Source organism: Piliocolobus tephrosceles, chromosome 11 (genome assembly GCF_002776525.5).
Source record: "Piliocolobus tephrosceles isolate RC106 chromosome 11, ASM277652v3, whole genome shotgun sequence".
NCBI classification, from domain to species: Eukaryota; Metazoa; Chordata; class Mammalia; order Primates; family Cercopithecidae; genus Piliocolobus; species Piliocolobus tephrosceles.
This window is the reverse complement of record NC_045444.1, coordinates 45,603,228-45,622,065: the sequence shown is the minus strand read 5'-3', so window position 1 is coordinate 45,622,065 and position 18,838 is coordinate 45,603,228. Positions and strand designations below refer to the sequence as shown.

Below are 18,838 nucleotides of genomic sequence, written 5' to 3'. Positions count from 1 at the left end.
TTTATAGCAGTATGATTTATAATCCTTTGGGTATGTACCCAGTAATGGGAAAGAACAAAGCTGGAGGCATCACAATACCTGACTTCAAACTATACTGCAAGGCTACAGTAACCAAAACAGCATGGTACTGGTACCAAAACAGAGATATAGACCAATGGAACAGAACAGAGTCCTCAGAAATAATACCACACATCTACAGCCATCTGATCTTTGATAAACCTGAGAAAAACAAGAAATGGGGAAAGGATTCCCTATTTAATAAATGGTGCTGGGAAAATTGGCTAGCCATAAGTAGAAAGCTGAAACTGGATCCTTTCCTTACTCCTTATACAAATATTAATTCAAGATGGATTAGAGACTTAAATGTTAGACCTAATACCATAAAAACCCTAGAAGAAAACCTAGTTAATACCATTCAGGACATAGGCATGGGCGAGGACTTCATGTCTAAAACACCAAAAGCAATGGCAACAAAAGCCAAAATTGACAAATGGGATCTAATTAAACTAAAGAGCTTCTGCACAGGAAAAGAAACTACCATCAGAGTGAACAGGCAACCTACAGAATGGGAGAACATTTTTGCAATCTACTCATCAGACAAAGGGCTAATATCCAGAACCTACAAAGAACTCAAACAAATTTACAAGAAAAAAACAACCCCATCAAAAAGTGGACAAAGGATATGAACAGACATTTCTCAAAAGAAGACATTCATACAGCCAACAGACACATGAAAAAATGCTCATCATCACTGGCCATCAGAGAAATGCAAATCAAAACCACAATGAGATACCATCTCACACCAGTTAGAATGGCAATCATTAAAAAATCAGGAAACAACAGGTGCTGGAGAGGATGTGGAGAAATAGGAACACTTTTACACTGTTGGTGGGATTGTAAACTAGTTCAACCATTATGGAAAACAGTATGGCGATTCCTCAAGGATTTAAGCACATAATTATTCATTGAGGCTTATGCATTTCAATTTAGCTAAGTTTTAACTATACTATGAGTTCCCATAAAAGCATAAAATTAGGAATACAAATTATTCTTTCTGACCACCATCCTGGCCCTAACTTTCTCATTCTAATGCTTTGAAAAATGTTCCCTTTTAAGACAGGCCCAGTGCACCTACTATTGGTGGCTCCAGCTGCGCAAGAATGGATGCTGAGTCTGGTCTGTGGCAGAGCTTTTCTTGTGAAGCTCAACTGCCCTATGTCTGCAGGAAACCATTAAATAATACGGTGGAGTTAACAGGTATCTTTCTTACATGCTTATACAAATAGGTCTTAAAATCATAGTTTTGTGAAAACAAGTAAATCTTTTCCGACATCCATTTCTACCTTTCCTTCTGATACTGATAGTACCGAAAAGTACTTGATTTTTAACCCTGTGGTTAGATGTTATGAACCATATATGAATAAAGCTTTGGTTGAGGTAGTAAAGGATATTAAATAAAAGGATGTACATGCCCAGAAGAAGGCAGAGATATTCGAAATAGGAAATATACTTCTGTTCGTATGTGGCTCTTTTTTCTCCAGAGCAGCGGTTCTCCAGGGGTGATCCCCAGACCAACAGCATCAGCATCACCTCTTCCTGTTAGAAATGCAGGCTCTCAGGACCCACCACGGATTTGCTACATCAGAAACTAGAGGATGGGGTCGAGCAATCTGTGGTTTTTTTTTTTTTTTTTTTTTTTGAGGCGGAGTTTCACTCTTATTGCCCAGGCTGGAGTGCAAAGGCACGATCTTGGCTCACCGCAACCTCTGCCTCCCAGGTTCAAGCAATTCTCCTGCCTCAGCCTCCCTAGTAGCTGGGATTACAGGCATGTGCCACCAGGCCCAGCTAATTTTTTTTGCATTTTTTAGTAGAGACGGGGTTTCTCCATGTTGGTCAGGCTGGTCTCGAACTCCCGACCTCAGGTGATCCACCCGCCTCGGCCTCCCAAAGTGCTGGGATTACAGGCGTGAGCCACTGCGCCCGGCTGCAATCTGTGTTTTAAGAAGCTCTCCAGGTGGTTCTGATGCATATTCAAGTCTGAGAACCACTACTGTGCATGCATCCGTAATAAGGCAAAAACCTATGACACAGGAGTAATCCCAGGCTTCTTCACCCTGTGCCCCATAGCACCCGGCCCTTTTCTGTCCTTCTCTGCCAGGCAGGTCTTTGCATTGAAAACTCAAGTAAAAAAGGAGAGGTGCAGAGGGACAAAATGTGTACAATGAGGGGTTTTTTCCAGGGAGTTTGGGGATGAAAGAGACTTAAGAACAGCTGAAGTTTTTGAGGAGTAGAAAGGTGTGAGGAGTTTTTGAAAGAATGGAGAAGAGGAGTGCCTTGCCTGTCAAGCACAGGGCCTGATGTATACCTGGTATTTAATTACATCCTCACCAAATGAGAGAAACTAATATTCAAAACTGGAGGGGTGTATTAGTCCATTTTCATGCTACTGATAAAGACATACCCAAGACTGGGAAGAAAAAGAGGTTTAATGGACTTACAGTCTCACATGGTTGGGCAGGCCTCACAATCATGGCAGAAGGCAAGGAGGAGCAAGTCACATCTCACATGGATGGTGGTGAGCAAAGAAAGAGAGCTTGTGCAGGGAAACTCCCCCTTATAAGACTGCCAGATCTCGTGAGACTTATTCATTATCACGAGAACAGCACGGGAGAGACCTGCCCCCATGATTCAATTACCTTTCACCAGGTCCCTCCCGTAACACATGGGAATTTAAGGTGAGATTTGGATGAGGACACAGCCAAATCATATCAAGGGGAAAGGATGATTTTTAAATGTCCTGCTTTAAAAGGAACTATGAGTGAAGGGAATAAAGCATCCAAATGTCTTGTCATCTAAAAAGGAGCATAGAGCAATTTTTAAGGAAAAACTAGATTTAAAATAAAGAATGTAAGGGGATATTTTAAGATAATAGGGGAAATGAACATTTGTCTTTCAAGTTGATTCAAACCGCATTTAGTCCATACAGCAGAAGGCATAATAGAAAAGCCAGCACAAATGAAAATAAGCTAGAGCAATTGATAATAGATTAAGTAAATATCTCGCAGTAGCAATTATTAAGTAAATCATGATGTTTCCACATGATTGAATAATATGCATTTACTAAAATAACTGTGCCAGCAGGAAAATACAAAGAACAAAACCAAATGATATTCCTACTTATCATTTTAATCTTGTAAAAATATATATTCATTGAGACAAAGACTAGAATATGAAAATGATTGCATTAAGTTCCATTGTGGGTGATATTTTTCCTCTGTTCCTTTATCATAATTATGAAATATAACAATAATACATGCTATTTCAGAATATTAAAGTTAATTGAGTTATCTTCCAAGCGTAAGAGGCTAGCTGAATCTGAATCACTTTATCCTTCAGTAAGAAAACAAACTGTCCACATTTTTAAGATGCTGTGCTTTCTTACAATGGATATTCCAAATGGTTCTGAATCAGTGAAGGCTGAGTAACCAACTCACTTTCTGGTTTTGTTAACAGGGGTAGAAGTATTCTGTAGAGTTTTATACTTCATTTTTTCTAATCTGGAAAGATTAGACCTTCGATTGTGAGCTTTATCATGGTCAAAACAGAATCACTAATTCCATGAGGTCCATCTGTCTAACAGAGGGAAGGAAAGAAGTGCAGGGGTAACCTTTGCCCTTTCCCTCCGTTGCTGCCATCTCTTGGATGCGAAGTGTATAAATGTCTTATTCTGTCCCTTAAATCTCTGCCTGTCCTTTGTTCAACAGTGAGCATTAATCTACATCCCCTTGCTAAGCTGACCATACAAGAAAACGAGGCTTGCCCTCTTATAATCTTCTCAAGGACAGAGACTGGAGGGAAACCTAACAAATTCCATACCCAGGAAAAGATTTGTCAGAAACTGACTTAAGGCACATCTTTCTACTGTCTACTTGGACTAAGGGCAATTTCTCCCTTGATTGTGTCTAAACCCTTTAATAGTCTGTGCTCAGCCATATAGCACATTGAAGCACGTTAAAGTCACATCATTTTCTGAATCCCAGTGGGAATTCCTACGATGCCATATATACCTCATTTATGTGGTAGGCACCGCATGAATTCGTGTCACTGTAGCATCTGACATCACATTCCCCAGTTTTCCAGGACCCTCATTATTCAAGAAAAAATAATTTGCAATGTTATTGATTCAAAATAGATGTATCTTTACTGGAATATAAATAGCTGCTTTTCCCCCAGATGTCTGGACGTACTCAGATACCCGCTGTGATGCAGGCTGGCTGCCAAATAATGGATTTTGCTATCTACTGGTAAATGAAAGTAATTCCTGGGATAAGGCACATGCGAAATGCAAAGACTTCAGTAGTGACCTAATCAGCATTCATTCTTTAGCAGATGTGGAGGTGGTGATCACAAAACTCCATAATGAGGGTAAGTTTTTAAAAATATCCTATTTGAAAGGCTTAAGGCATTTTAAAGTATCCCTGGTTTTAGACTCTTGGTGGGAATGAAAAGCTTACAGTCTGATCCCACAGGTCAGGACTGTCAGATAGGATTGTCTCTGGTGATGGAACTGTTCTACAATTAGCACTGTCTAGTATGGTGGCCACTAGCCATATGCAGCTTTTGAGCAGTTGGCATGTAGCTAGGGCAACTGAGGAACTGAATTATTACTTTTATTTCATTTTAATTAATTTAAGTGGCCACATGTGCCTAGTGGCAACCAATTTGACAGTACTACCATTGATTGAATAATCTCCCTCTTCTCATGAGCTAAATTTTATTTAAGTTGCTCAGAAAACTTAAGTGATAATTACTTCACTTTTATAATTACTTGAAAGCTAAATACTGGTAAAGGAAAATATACTAGACTGACAGTAGTATAATCTCTTCCTAGAATTCACTAATAATAGCTCAGAGTAGGTACCTACTCAGTGCCAGCCTGGTGCTCCTTGTTTCACTTGTGAAGGCAGCAGAGTCATACCAGGGCAGCAGTGGACAGTATTTCTGTTCAAACTGGGATATGTATGATTGTATTTATAGAATTTCATTCATCCCACAAAGCAAAGTTTATCTACACCAGATATCAGGAACACCCAGCCTGCAGATGCTCTACCTGTGTACTTTACTGGCACAAGTGACTTAAAAAGCCTTCATTACCCAACCTGCCTGTCTTACCAACATATTAATAACCAAATTAAAGTACTACAAAGGCTCTTAAAACTCCGTATCAGAATGTAAAAATTCGTATAACAATATAAATATTAAAGTATGTAATTGAGCAAAATCAAAGAAATAAAACATTTTTCTTTTAGATGCCAAAGAAGAAGTATGGATAGGCCTTAAAAACATAAATATACCAACTTTATTTCGGTGGTCAGATGGTACTGAAGTTACTCTAACATATTGGGATGAGAATGAGCCAAATGTTCCCTACAATAAGACGCCTAACTGTGTTTCCTACTTAGGAGAGGTAGGAAACCTCCTATGGTTTCTTTATATTCTTATTGTTTTACTTAATGATAATATTAAGATTTCTTTGGTTGGGAAGTTTGTGTATAAGCTGGAAAAGAAAAGATAGGAGCCCTGTGGATCAGGGTACAGGGCCATAGACCATTACCTGTTAAGAATTGGGTCGCACCGCAGGAGGTGAGTGGTGGGTACGCAAACATTACTACCTGACCTCCGCCTCCTGTAAGATCGGCAGCACCATTAGATTCTCATAGGAGGGCGAACCCTATTATGAACTGCACATGCAAGGGATCTAGGTTGCACTTCCTTGTGGAACAGTTTCATCCCAAAACTATCCTCTTCGCCACCCTCTGTGGAAAAAATTGTCTTCCACAAAACTGGTCCGTGGTGCCAGAGGTTGGCAAAAAATAATCTCAAGTCTAGATTGTCTTTCTGGTAGTTACTTTAAAAAGGTAAATAAAAGCAATTACTAAATAAGCAACCTACATCCTATCTGAGAGCATCTTTTCTGGTCTCAAACAGATACAGAGAATCCCTTTAGAACTCAGATTCTTGTGCCAGACTGATTCTAGCAACCTGCTTTCTCTCAGGACCAGGGCCTCCACCCACCTTTCTGCCATCAATATAATATTTGGCAGATAACCACAATTTAACCTGAAAAATCCCATCTTCCAAATTCATGTTTAGATTGTTTTATATCGATACTACTTTGAAAAGTGAAAAAATGATTTTATTTAAAAACTAGGCCTAACATCTTTCAGAAACCATCTTACTCCTATAGAATGCTCAGCCTTAATAATCCAAAATAGGCTGTGTCTTGAGCAGAAAAGATATATGTACCTCTATGTTTTGTTTGTATCACTTTCCTGTGGACTCCTAATTGGTTATGAAAGTGACTGTGTCACTCAGACATCTAAAGAGACTTAAGTGGAAGCAATAAATATTATGTGTATTTAAAAGAAATTTAGAAAGGTGTCACATTTGAAGCTCTATTCAAAATGATATCCAACATGTCTTTAGAAGAACATCAGAAATGGAAAGGGGTTCCCATGGGCAAGAGTGAACTGATGACATACCTAGACAGCATTCCAACGTTCAAAACTGACCCTTAGCACAATCGTCTTATTAAAATTCGAAGAAAGCAAAGTGACTTAGTCAATTAAGCAAATTAATATTAAGTAGCATATTTGAAAGAGAGAATTTTGAAGTCCAGGTTGAGGTAGAGTTGAAAGAAACTTTTGACCTAGAATTCGTGGAGAATAGCTATTTTAGCCACCAGCATCATTTTACACGTGAGGAAACTGAGAAAGGGAGGTTGATGATGTGCCTAAAAGTTTCAAACTTTGGCTGTGCCATAAGGAAGAAGACTAGAATGCTGCAACTGTGGGCTGAGTTCTTCTCTCTTCAGCTTTTATACTAAGTGTCCTTTGATGGTTTTATTGCAACTCTTATAAGAAAATGAAATTTATCCACAGTGTGACCTGGAGGTGATGCTGAGGTAACTGGTTGTGAGCCATCACTTTGCAGGCCTGTTGAGTAGCATTTTCTAGGAGTGTGTTCTCACATTTGATAATTCATTTATATTAATTCTCTCTCTCTCTCTCTTTCTCTCCCTCTCCCTCTCTTCCTCTCTCTCTCTTTCTCTCATAGTTTTTGTGAGTTCAGTTTTGAATATGCGGTAAATAATTTCCTTTCCAAGCAAATGTTTTTGTCTCCTTTCAAAGCTAGGTCAGTGGAAAGTCCAATCATGTGAGGAGAAACTAAAATATGTATGCAAGAGAAAGGGAGAAAAACTGAACGACGCAAGTTCTGATAAGATGTGTCCTCCAAATGAGGTAGGTGAAATCCCTATGTAAATTTTCTCAAGCAGTGTTACAACTTCTTGATTAGAAATGGTAGCTGAGACTTAAATAATTCAGACTTATAAAACTGAGGAAACTACTAGTTTCTGTTTATTTATGTTAGAACAAGCCAGAAGGCAGTGAGTTATAGCATATTGCTTCTTACAGAAGCAGAAATTTGAAAATTTCTATAAATATTTGTAGAATTACTATCCTCAAGGCTGATGTCTTTACTTCCCCCACTAATATTATCAATATTCAAAAATAATTCATCCAGTGAATATTATACTCTTATGATGAGCCAGCCTCCAAGAATAAAGAAAATTAACCCATACCTTTTGTCTGACACAGGCTCACAGTCTTGTGGAAGTTATCTGTGAAAATTGCATCCCACCCCCATCACATGTGTGAATTCAATAGCTATGTCCTCAATTTCCACATGTTCTAAGATGCTATCAATGTAACAGAAACATGCTTGCCGGAAGGGGACACCATCAAGTCTGGAAAACAGTTTGACAGCATTTTTCCTCTGATTTAGGGCTGGAAGAGACATGGAGAAACCTGTTACAAGATTTACGAGGATGAGGTCCCTTTTGGAACAAACTGCAATCTGACTATCACTAGCAGGTGTGACCATCAGTAAACTTGTACTCAGAAACTTTCAACTCTGAGTTCTTTTGCTAAACAGTCTTCATAAGAAAAAGGTGCATCTTCAAATAGAGTCAATCATTGTGAAACACTTGCCAATTTGATTCTCCTTTTGTAGATTTGAACAAGAATACCTAAATGATTTGATGAAAAAGTATGATAAATCTCTAAGAAAATACTTCTGGACTGGCCTGAGAGATGTAAATTCTCGTGGAGAGTATAATTGGGCAACTGTTGGTGGAACAAGGCGGTCTGTAACCTTTTCCAACTGGAATTTTCTTGAGCCAGGTGAGTGTCTTAATCTTTTTTTATATATATACTTTAAATTCTAGGGTACATGTGCACAACATGCAGGTTTGTTACATATGTATACATGTGCCATGTTAGTGTGCTGCACTAAAGTAGCAGTATACTGTGACTGGTGAAAGGCAGCACTCCTCTCAAAGGTGTTCCTCACTTACTTTTGAAATGTGAGGGACGTGATGATCTTCAGGATTGGAGGCTATCTATGGAAACATACATAGAAGCAGTGGCTGTGTCTTCCCTATTATGTCCTTGAGAATAATCCAGTGAAAGAAGTTCAAAAACTTAGTTCTCCCAAACCACCACCTAATGGCTCAGAGCTAGAAGCACCAGTGTGAGTTTTTAAAATCTTTTCTGTGTAAATCTCAAATAGAATCTCGAAGCGCCCATGTGAGGCTCTTTACATTTTCATCTCTCTGCTTCCTAACCTTCTATCAAAACTGAATGTGTTTTCTTCCATTATTCTCAATGGATAAGAAGTATGGAGGCTATCTTGCATTATTTATTTTAATACTGTTTCATACTTTTAATACTGTTATGAATACATAAAATTATGACTGTCATAAAATAAATAGTAAACAAATGTATGTTACCACATACCTCCTTCTATATTATACCAGCTTTTCCTTTGGATCAGAATCTGGGAGAGTTGTGTTTTGAGGTTTACTATGTTGCTTAAAAACTGCTCAAGGCTGGGCGCGGTGGCTCAAGCCTGTAATCTCAGCACTTTGGGAGGCCGAGACAGGCGGATCACGAGGTCAGGAGATCGAGACCATCCTGGCTAACACTGTGAAACCTCGTCTCTACTAAAAAATACAAAGAACTAGCCAGGCGAGGTGGCGGGCGCCTGTAGTCCCAGCTACTCCGGAGACTGAGGCAGGAGAATGGCGTAAACCCGGGAGGCGGAGCTTGCAGTGAGCTGAGATCTGGCCACTGCACTCCAGCCTGGGGGACAGAGAGAGACTGCGTCTCAAAAACAAAAAAAAAAAAAAACTGCTCAAAGTTGTTAAGCTAATTTGAACCACTATCCTAAGCAGCAATAGTATTTAGGGTACAGCTCTAGAAACAGACCACCTGGGCACAAATCCTGGGGGCAACCACTTACTAATTCTATGACCTTGAACAAGTCAATTCTCACTGTACCTCAAATTATGACAATAGAATCCCCCCATATGTTTGTTGTGAGGATTAATCTTTTTCAAAAAGTACTTTACAAATAGTAAACACCTATCATTATTATTCTGAACAACACATTTCTTTCCTCTCTTTGTTCCATGTCTTTTTATTCTCTCTCCCCAACTTGGCTGAAATAAAGAGTAGGAACCCTAGAAGATGTTTGAACTTTAACATTTTAATTGTTAATTGAGCTTTCCACTTCAATCCCAGCTTCCCCGGGCGGCTGCGTGGCTATGTCTACTGGAAAGTCTCTTGGAAAGTGGGAGGTGAAGGACTGCAGAAGCTTCAAAGCACTTTCAATTTGCAAGAAAATGAGTGGACCCCTTGAGCCTGAAGAAGCAGCCCCTAAGCCTGATGACCCCTGTCCTGAAGGCTGGCAGAGTTTCCCCACAAGTCTTTCTTGTTATAAGGTAAAGTGACATTCTCATTCTATCCTTCAATGAAGGTATTTTTCCACTATCCTAGTTCATGTCCTTGTACAAATTATGCTCTTCTCGATAGTCCTACGTAACCTAACTAAAGTGCTCTGGAGCACAGAGTCCTTGGCAGGGCATTGCTGAACCTCTGGCATAAGGTGGCTCAGCCCCACACCCTGCATGTGTCTTGCCCAAAAAGGCAGGCCCAAGAACTGGCTCCTTCCCAAAGTCTTTTTTTCCCAGTAAGTTGGTATACTATATGCCACACTGCCGCTCTGCCTATGATCCTCATATTCCTCTAATTCTTGTTGTCAAATTGATAGCTCCTGCACTGTTTATAGTGTGAAAAATTATATATATATATTTATATTTATATATTTGGGTCTGCATCAGTCAGCTAGTCCCATAAACAAACCATTAGATGCCACCCCAAAATTCAGTGGCTATGACAACAAACACATAGCCTCACATTCTCACAGATCTCCAAGCCATCTAGGGTTTGACTGATCTAGTTTGGTGACCTCTGCTGCCAACTTCAGGTCAGCTGTGCTGGGCTCCAGCCCTTCATTCTAGGGCTCAGGCTGAAAGGGCAACAGTTTGCAGGGGTTGGTTGTTCTCGTGGTATATCACTGGAGCCCAAGAAGGCAAGCCAACCATGTAAGCACATTTCAGGCCTCTGCTCACTTTACCTCCACTAATATCCCATCAACACAGTAAGTCATATGGCCAAGCCCCATGCCAAGGGACAAAGAAGTATACTCCACCCACCAGGGGGCTGTGGCAAGACCATCTAATTATATTACAAGGAACTGAAAAATTGGGACAAATGTAAATTGGCCTGTCATTGTGTCATCATCTCTTCTTCCTCCTCCTCCTCTTCTTCTTTCTTTTTCTCCCCTTTCTTCTTCTTTTGAAACAGCCCAAGTTCCAGGTTTACTTTTGCCACTTTCTATCAATGTTCACACACCAGTGCAGACTGCTCTTTGGTTCTACCTCGTCAGAAATAGTTCTATTTTTGTGTGGGTCACAGTGTCTTATATTCAAAATTTCTATTGTTAGCACATTTCTTTGCCAAAGCCTACTCCCAAAGCATGTGTATGTATCCTTTACAGCCTTGCCTACTGGTTCATTTTATCTTTCAAGGTCCTAGGAATATGGGAGAACATGGATCTTTTTGGACTAGTTCCCCAGCCTGGCTGAGGAAGGCCATCCATCTGACCACAGGGACTGGCATCTGTGCTGGCCTTCAGTTGAATTGGCACTTTCAGCCGGACCAGTCTGTGTCTCAGTATCTGTGCATTTACCTGAGCCTTCATTACACCTTTCAGAATTCATTTCAGGGGCCCACATATATGACAGTAATTGACTTTAACACTGTGAAATACTTTAAGATTATACCAGAAAACAAATGAACGTTATATTTCGCTAAGGTATTCCATGCAGAAAGAATTGTGAGAAAGAGGAACTGGGAAGAAGCTGAACGATTCTGCCAAGCCCTTGGAGCACACCTTTCTAGCTTCAGCCGTGTGGATGAAATAAAGGAATTTCTTCACTTTTTAACAGACCAGTTCAGGTAATGCTTTTAGAATGAGAATTTCTATGCTGAATTTGATGTCCTCTAGGTATTCAAAATTGGCATGTTCTTGCCCTCTCTCCCTGTTGGAAAAAAAAATGGACATGTTTTATTATCTGAAAGGTCATTTGTTGCTTAGCAGTCATGCAGCATCAAGCACTCTTAATGTGCAGACACTATGAGGAATCTAAAGATGAATGAGATGTATTCCCTACCCTTTGTTTAATAAAGTCCAACAGCAATGTATGGCAGAAAATCTAGAACATAGGCAAGGAAGGGCCTTGGGAATTCAGAGGAGGGAGGGAGTATTTCCGGGAGTATAATCAGGAAAAATGTCATAAAGAAGGCTGATTCTTAGAAGGTAGGTATTATTTCAAAAGGCAAGATAGGAGAAGGAGAAGGAGCCAGAAAAAAATCAGAACATAAGCAAAGGAACTGAGACCAGAATGTACAGATATGGTCAAGGAGAAATGAGTCATACAAATTAGCTAGAAAATGGGATTTGGATATGAAATTGGAATGTCCTTGTTTGCCAGGAAAGGAGTTTGATCTTAAGTCATTAAACACAACCAAACAAAAAACAAAAACAAGGTGCCTGTGTGTGTATTTATATCTATACACACTCACATATACATGCATATATACATATATATACAGAGAGGAAGGAGTTTCACCATGTTGGCCAGGCTCGTCTCGAACTTCTGACCTTAGGTGATCCGCCCACCTCAGCCTCCCAAAGTACTGGGATTGAAGGCATGAGCCACCACACCCAGCCCATTTTCAGTTTTGATTAAGTGTGAGTCTGCAAATTTGTTCAAGAATAAAGTCTGTGCTTTTGAAAGAGACTTAAAACAAAACTTGCCAATTAGTACTTATCCAGCTCTAAGACTATAATGTTCTTTTCCTGGGAGGAAGGGGCCACAAAATACTACAAAATTGTGAAATTCTAATAAAAATCCTTTAAAAAATAAATTTTTAAACAAAATTTTTAATTTTAAAAATTAAAGCAACTAGCAACATTTTCATTGTGCAACAAATAAGTTAGTACTGAGTAGCTGGTGGCCTCCAGAAATGGGGCCTGACTCTCCGATTTGCCATGGTCTCTAATTTATTACTTCTTGTCTCCAATTCCCTTGCTTATGTTATGTGCTTGTCTCATATGTACTCAAATAGCAATTGAATTAATAATCACAAGTCATGTGATCATCTTAATAGGTGCTGAAAATGCATCTGGTAAAATCCACTATTCATTCCTGGTTTAATACGTAAATATACACTTACATTTAATAAATATAACTAATATATAAATTCTTATTAGAATAGAAGAATAGCTCAAATTAATAGCCATATCACACTTAATGATGAAGCATTGTTAAGTGCATTTCCCTGAAAGTCTGAAAAACGTAAGGATCCCTATATCATCACTATTGTTAATCTTGGTTTGAAATTCATCTCATGCACATTAAGATAAAAACAATACTATAATGTGTAAATGTTTATATATATTAAGCAGAGGAAAAGATAAATTATCAAAGAGTAAAGCATATTATTTACACTTTAAACTAGACTGCAAAAATATATCAAAAAGGGTAACGGCTATTATATCTCTAGGAAGTAAGATTTTGAGCGATTTTTAAAGTCTTTTCTTTGAGCTGGGTATGGTGGCTTATACCTGTAATCCCAGCACTTTGGGGGCCTGAGATGAGAGGATTACTTGAAACCAGGAGTTCGAGACCAGCCTGGGCAGCATAGGGAGACCCTGTCTCTATTAAAAAAAAAAAAAAAAAAACCAAAAGATTAACTGGGCATGGTGGCACACACCTGTAGTCCTGGTTACTCAGGAGGCTGAGTCAGGAGGATCACTTGAGCCCAGGAGTTCAAGGATACAGTGAGACAAGATAGTGCCACTGCACTCCAGCTTGGGCAACAGAGTGAGATGCTGTCTCTAAAAAATAAATAAAATATTTTCTTTGGAAATTTCCATATTTTCCAGATTTGCTTTTTGTTTTGTTTTGTTTTGTTTTGTTTTGTTTTTTGAGACAGGGTCTTGTTTTGTCACTCAAGTCCAGTGGCATGATTACAGCTCACTGCAGCCTCAACTTCCCAGACTCAGGTAATCCCCCTACTTCAGCCTCCCAAGTAGCTGGGACTACAGTCACATGCCACAACACGCAGCTGATGTTTGTGTGTTTTTTTTGTAGAAACAGGTTTTTCCATGTTGCTCAGGCTAATCTCAGATTCCTGGGCTCAAGCGATTCACCTTCCTTGGCCTCCCAAGGTGTTGGGATCACAGATGTGAGCCACAGTGCCTGGCCCAGATTTGCTCTAATATAGTTTCTGCTGTGTTTTTCTCACTAGAGAATGTAGTTTCACTACAGTGTACTGGGAACCTAATGTAAAATACAATACCTGTGTTCCATAAATATTTATTTATTAAGCATCTGTGTAGAATCTCAGGTATTCTAGACATCATTGTCTAGTGTTAGAAATTAATATACAAAATTTCACTGCAGACTGACCCAAGGTAATTTGTATATACTAAATGCCAACTCTCGGGTTCTTTTTGAGGTGAGTGTTAGCTATTCCCTCAACCTTGAGAATAGATTATAACAAATACAAAATTCAGACCAAAATTTTCCATACACACAGACATTTGCTATGCAAACATTCATTGAAGCAGACACAAAACATTTTATACAACCTGTTTTGTAAGCTTGACAACATCCCAGCATTCTGTCCTTTTTGGTGTTTTAATTATCACCTTGTACAGGTTTACTTGAGCAGATGTGGCAGCATTCTGTGGCAGCATTCTGTTCCTATTGTAGTGAGTATCAGGCCGTCATAATCACAGGACCCAATGACTGGATGTGGGATTGTTTAGAATCAAGCCCTACTAAGATACAGGCTGTGGCCTCACAAAATTCTAATACATTCTTGAGAAGTGTGAGAGTTTCTCTAAATATTTTAGCTAATCCCCGCATCTCAAATAACTTGTATTTTACCAATGAGAGCCCAATCCTACCATCATGCCAATGAACAAGCTTCTGATTTCAGCGACATTAACCCAGTTCTCACATTCAATCTGCTCATGACCAAAGCTTCCAGTGTGACTTTGGTGATCATGGAAGTCCTCATGGTGGCCACCTCTGGAGCATGGCCTTTCTTTTTTTTTTTTTTTTAATCGTACTTTAGGTTCTAGGGTACATGTGCATTTTTTTAAATTATACTTTAGGTTCTAGGGTACATGCACAATGTGCAGGTTTGTTACGTATGTATACATGTGCCATTTGGTTTGTTGCACCCATTAGCTCATCATTTACATTAGGTATTTCTCCTAATGCTATCCCTCCCCCATCCCTCCACCCCATGACAGGTCACAGTGTGTGATGTTCCCCACGCTGTGTCCACGTGTTCTCATTGTTCAGTTCCCACCTATGAGTGAGAACATGCAGTGTTTGGTTTTCTGTCCTTGTGATAGTTTGCTCAGAATGATGGTTTCCAACTTCATCCATGTCCCTACAAAGGACATGAACTCATCCTTTTTTATGACTGCATAGTATTCCACAGTGTATATGTGTGGGGCATGGCCTTTCTAATACACCACCAATACTTCCTGATGTGTAAGTTTCAAGCAGGGCAACTTAACGGCCCTCAGATTTCAAGCTTGACACAGACAATATCATACTATCAAGGTAAAGTATTTTTAAGTAAAATGCTGATATAAGGTCTAGATTCCAAGCAAGCAGTTAGTAACTCTAACTGGAACGAAGAGCCATGGATAAGTACTAAGCAATGAGGTTGTAGATATTTGTGAGAAACAATAAGTAGAAAACATTGGAATATCATATGTGATAGAAATTACCATTAAGAGCATCCATATACAGAATGAATTACACCAGGAAACAAAACATGAAAGGAAACTTTTATGATTTGTTTCTTTGTTTTGAATCACACTTGTTGAGCACTCCCTTCTTTAAAAAGTTAATACAAGTTCATTATATAAAATTTAGAAAAGATAAAAACGGGTAATGAAGCAAACAATCACCTCAAATCCTAGCTCCTGATTATAAACATAGTAAACACTTAATGTAAACCCTTTCCATTTACTTACATCTCTACACGTATAGCTTTTACAAAACCTGTTTTCCACAGAATGTACTATGTTTAATTTTTTTCTAATCATAAAAATAATGCATATTGAATTTAGAAAACAGAACAGCACAGAGAAAAAACAAATCTCCATAATCCCTTCACTCATAGGAACTGTATTTTATTTGTACTCGAATCCTAGCAGCTAACACAATGCCATAGTAAGCAGACTGCATTGTTTTCTTAATAACTTCTCCATAATAAAGAAATTGTTTGCCTGTGCTGTGCTTACAGAACATATTCTAAAACCAAAATTATAACTATGGCTTAAAGGAAAGAAGGAAGCAAACCCGTTTATATTAGAAACTGATTCTAAAGCGTACTCCTTGATGCCTTGGCTTTTTATTGCAGGAACTGACCTTTCTCAGCAAGATATCCATTGCCCAAATTGTGTATTGCATGCCAAGGAGTTAAGTCAGATTACTGCTGTACCTCTCACAATCTAAGTTCCACATCTCTATTTGTATTTCAGGGGAAAAGATTCATGGTGCACCAAATCATTAAGGCTCTAAGATCTTTGCAACTGCTAATGGTAGCCCAACAGGGAAAGCCATTGTAGGGCAAAAATAGCCACAGGATTAGATAAGAAAGCCTTGTTTGCGATGCCATTGCTGCTGTGTACACTACCTCCTGTGATGTGGCATGAATGGATTTAGACATAAATCTAAGGCTTTGTAGAATAAGCACCCTCATCAAATAGTATTTACTGGGGCTTATGGCTAAGATACTGTTTTCCTTAGCAACCAGATACAGCAGAAAATTTGATTGAGAATAGGAATCTTAACACAATTACACATATTAACCTTTTATGCAATCTCTTCATAACCCAGTAGTTTTAAAACCATATACTTAGTGCTTGGAGTACCAGGAATTTGTAAAGAGAAAGAGGGAATCTCAGTTTGACTTGATTCGCTGGTTATGATCAGGTACAATTTTTTCCTTCACATTTTCCAAAATCAACATCGGAAGTGTGCAGTGATTAGTGTGATAGCCAATTTCTTCTTCCCTTTATCTTCCTACAGCTAAACTAGGTCAAACCAGGAATGAGTTACAATTGAGGAAATATTTTCTACTTCTGATCCCGCACAAAAAAAATAACATACACGTAGCTATTATTTTCTATATTTATGACATGTTAGGGAGTTCTTTAAAATGAAGCTGAAATCTGTAAATTTCTGTGTTTAGATGAAACTCAGTTTCAGAAAGTAGTAGAGATTAGAAATTTTGGACAATCGAGCAAACTCTTCTCTAGGAAACTGTCCTCTGAGATGCAGCCAAGGAGCCAGAAATGGGCTTGAAAGCAGAGATGTTTCTAAGTGGAAGGAAGGGGAGCTACTAGCTGAGAGAAGACTGGGTAAGGGATTAAGGAGCCTAGAAAGTTGAGGACAAACCTCTAAAAAGGCTGCCAGTGGGAGCCTCTGCAATGCAGGTGACAAATGATCTTTGATCGTCTTCCTGGTTGTATTGTGGATTGTGTAAAGAAGATAAAATAGCTAATGCTTACTTTAGGGAAACACAAAATTCTACACGAATTCCCCAGGCCCAAATATATAGTGTGCAAAGATTTGGGAGAAATGAAGTTATTTCCCCCAAATAAGTATGAGGAGGAATACTTAACTGCCTCTCTATTGTAGCTGTCTGGCTCTACTTGTGCTGTATATGCCAGTTGTCTAGACCCTGTGGTTTAGAAATCCAGCACTCGGGTGGTATGATACACTCGGAAGCCTGTAAGAGAGCCCTGATGAGCAGAAGGCATAAACTGCAAATTCCTCTTTAGCTACTAAATTTAAACTGGACTTGATTGTCTCCACTGGATATATCTTAAATCCACAAATTGGTGGATCTTTCTCTGTGGAAGAAAACAATATAACAATGAAAACCAAAACAGGACAGTCCTCATTCATATTCCATTGCATTAAGTCAAAAACCTTGAGGTTGAAAAGATGAAAAAGTACTTATTGTTGTTAAAATATGAGGTAATGTTGAACAAAGGTAAGAAATAAAGAAAAGCAATTATTTATTTAAAAATAAGAAATTAGTTTAAAATTCTTTGTTTCAGCCTTTGATTCACTAGTATATTTTATTAAAATGAACTTATTATATTTCTCTGTAGACTCATAGCTATATGTTCCATATATTTCATATATTCTGCTGAACTTGAGAATATGCATTGTTTTTAGATTTGGAATCTACCCCTTCTTTAAAATGTATTCTATATTATACTTACAGGCATATTACATTTATATATGTATACACACATGTACTGATCATACATATCATGTGCCAACAAAAAAGGTTAAATTATATGGATTATTATTTGTCACCCAAAAGTATAATAAATTTTAGAAAATATTTTCAAATGGAGTTAGAGGCAGAGAAAATTTTCTATGTTTATATCACGTCTACTTATGTTGTATATTTATCCCTGGCCAGAGCATAAATGTATTTGAGGGGAAAGGATAACTTAGACATATGTTCCTGCCTCCATATGCTTGTATAGATAGTCTTCCTTGGAAGGCCTACCCTTCTTCCTCTTGGCCAATCTGATTACTGGCATTTGGATCATGTCTAGAAAGAAATGTTAGCCATCCCTTGAAGAATATCTTTTGACCTACCAACCTCATGAAGTCTTTCTTCATTTTCTGCAGTCCACAGTGACCTCTCCTTTCTCTGAACTTTTGTATCATCTAAAATGTATACAACTCATTTGATAGCTGTCATAAATGGTCTTTAGTTTGTTGTTCATATATATCTTATCTCTATTTCATATTACATTTGAGAGTAGATGTAGGTCTTAAACTTCTCTATGTCATCATTGCTCCTAGCTCAATGCCTTTTACATAAAAGTATAATACTTATAGATGATAAGCATAATCACTTAAATGATTACTTAATATATTTTTCTGGTATATTTCTTTGGCACATAAGCAATACTCACATTCTTGTTTAATCTTAGTGGGTAGTAGGAACTCAACTATGTTTCAAATATTGTTTAACAAAAATGTAGCCAAATAGTTCTGCATTTTAAAGAAGAATATTTGATAGTGTTATAGACAAACACTTTAAAGAAATGCTATTGTTGCTTTTGAGTGTATCTGAAAATATTGTTTAATATTCAAGCACTACAGTAAAACTCTTGGAATAATTTCCATTTTTTTCCTCTTAAAATTCAAAGAATGGTTTTTGCCTTTCATATGAAGAAAACAGCTTAAAATGTAGTTTTAAAAGTATGGTACTTTTTATGTAGCTACCCCATATTAAGGGCT

At 38.3% G+C, this 18,838-nt stretch overlaps 1 protein-coding gene across 2 annotated transcripts in view; it reads left to right on the top strand.

Moving 5' to 3' along the window:
• The window catches only part of LY75 (lymphocyte antigen 75), a 96,554-nt gene that overhangs the window by 20,657 nt on the left and 57,059 nt on the right, over window positions 1-18,838 (top strand). Inside the window, exons 6-13 of one of the 2 annotated variants that reach the window (XM_023217375.2) lie at window positions 1,117-1,257; window positions 4,234-4,425; window positions 5,310-5,467; window positions 7,191-7,301; window positions 7,846-7,934; window positions 8,074-8,243; window positions 9,645-9,844; window positions 11,281-11,423. In XM_023217375.2, coding sequence (XP_023073143.2) covers window positions 1,117-1,257; window positions 4,234-4,425; window positions 5,310-5,467; window positions 7,191-7,301; window positions 7,846-7,934; window positions 8,074-8,243; window positions 9,645-9,844; window positions 11,281-11,423 — 1,204 coding nt within the window. The remainder of the gene's footprint in view (window positions 1-1,116; window positions 1,258-4,233; window positions 4,426-5,309; window positions 5,468-7,190; window positions 7,302-7,845; window positions 7,935-8,073; window positions 8,244-9,644; window positions 9,845-11,280; window positions 11,424-18,838) is intronic. The other variant, XM_023217376.3, reaches the window with a different exon arrangement.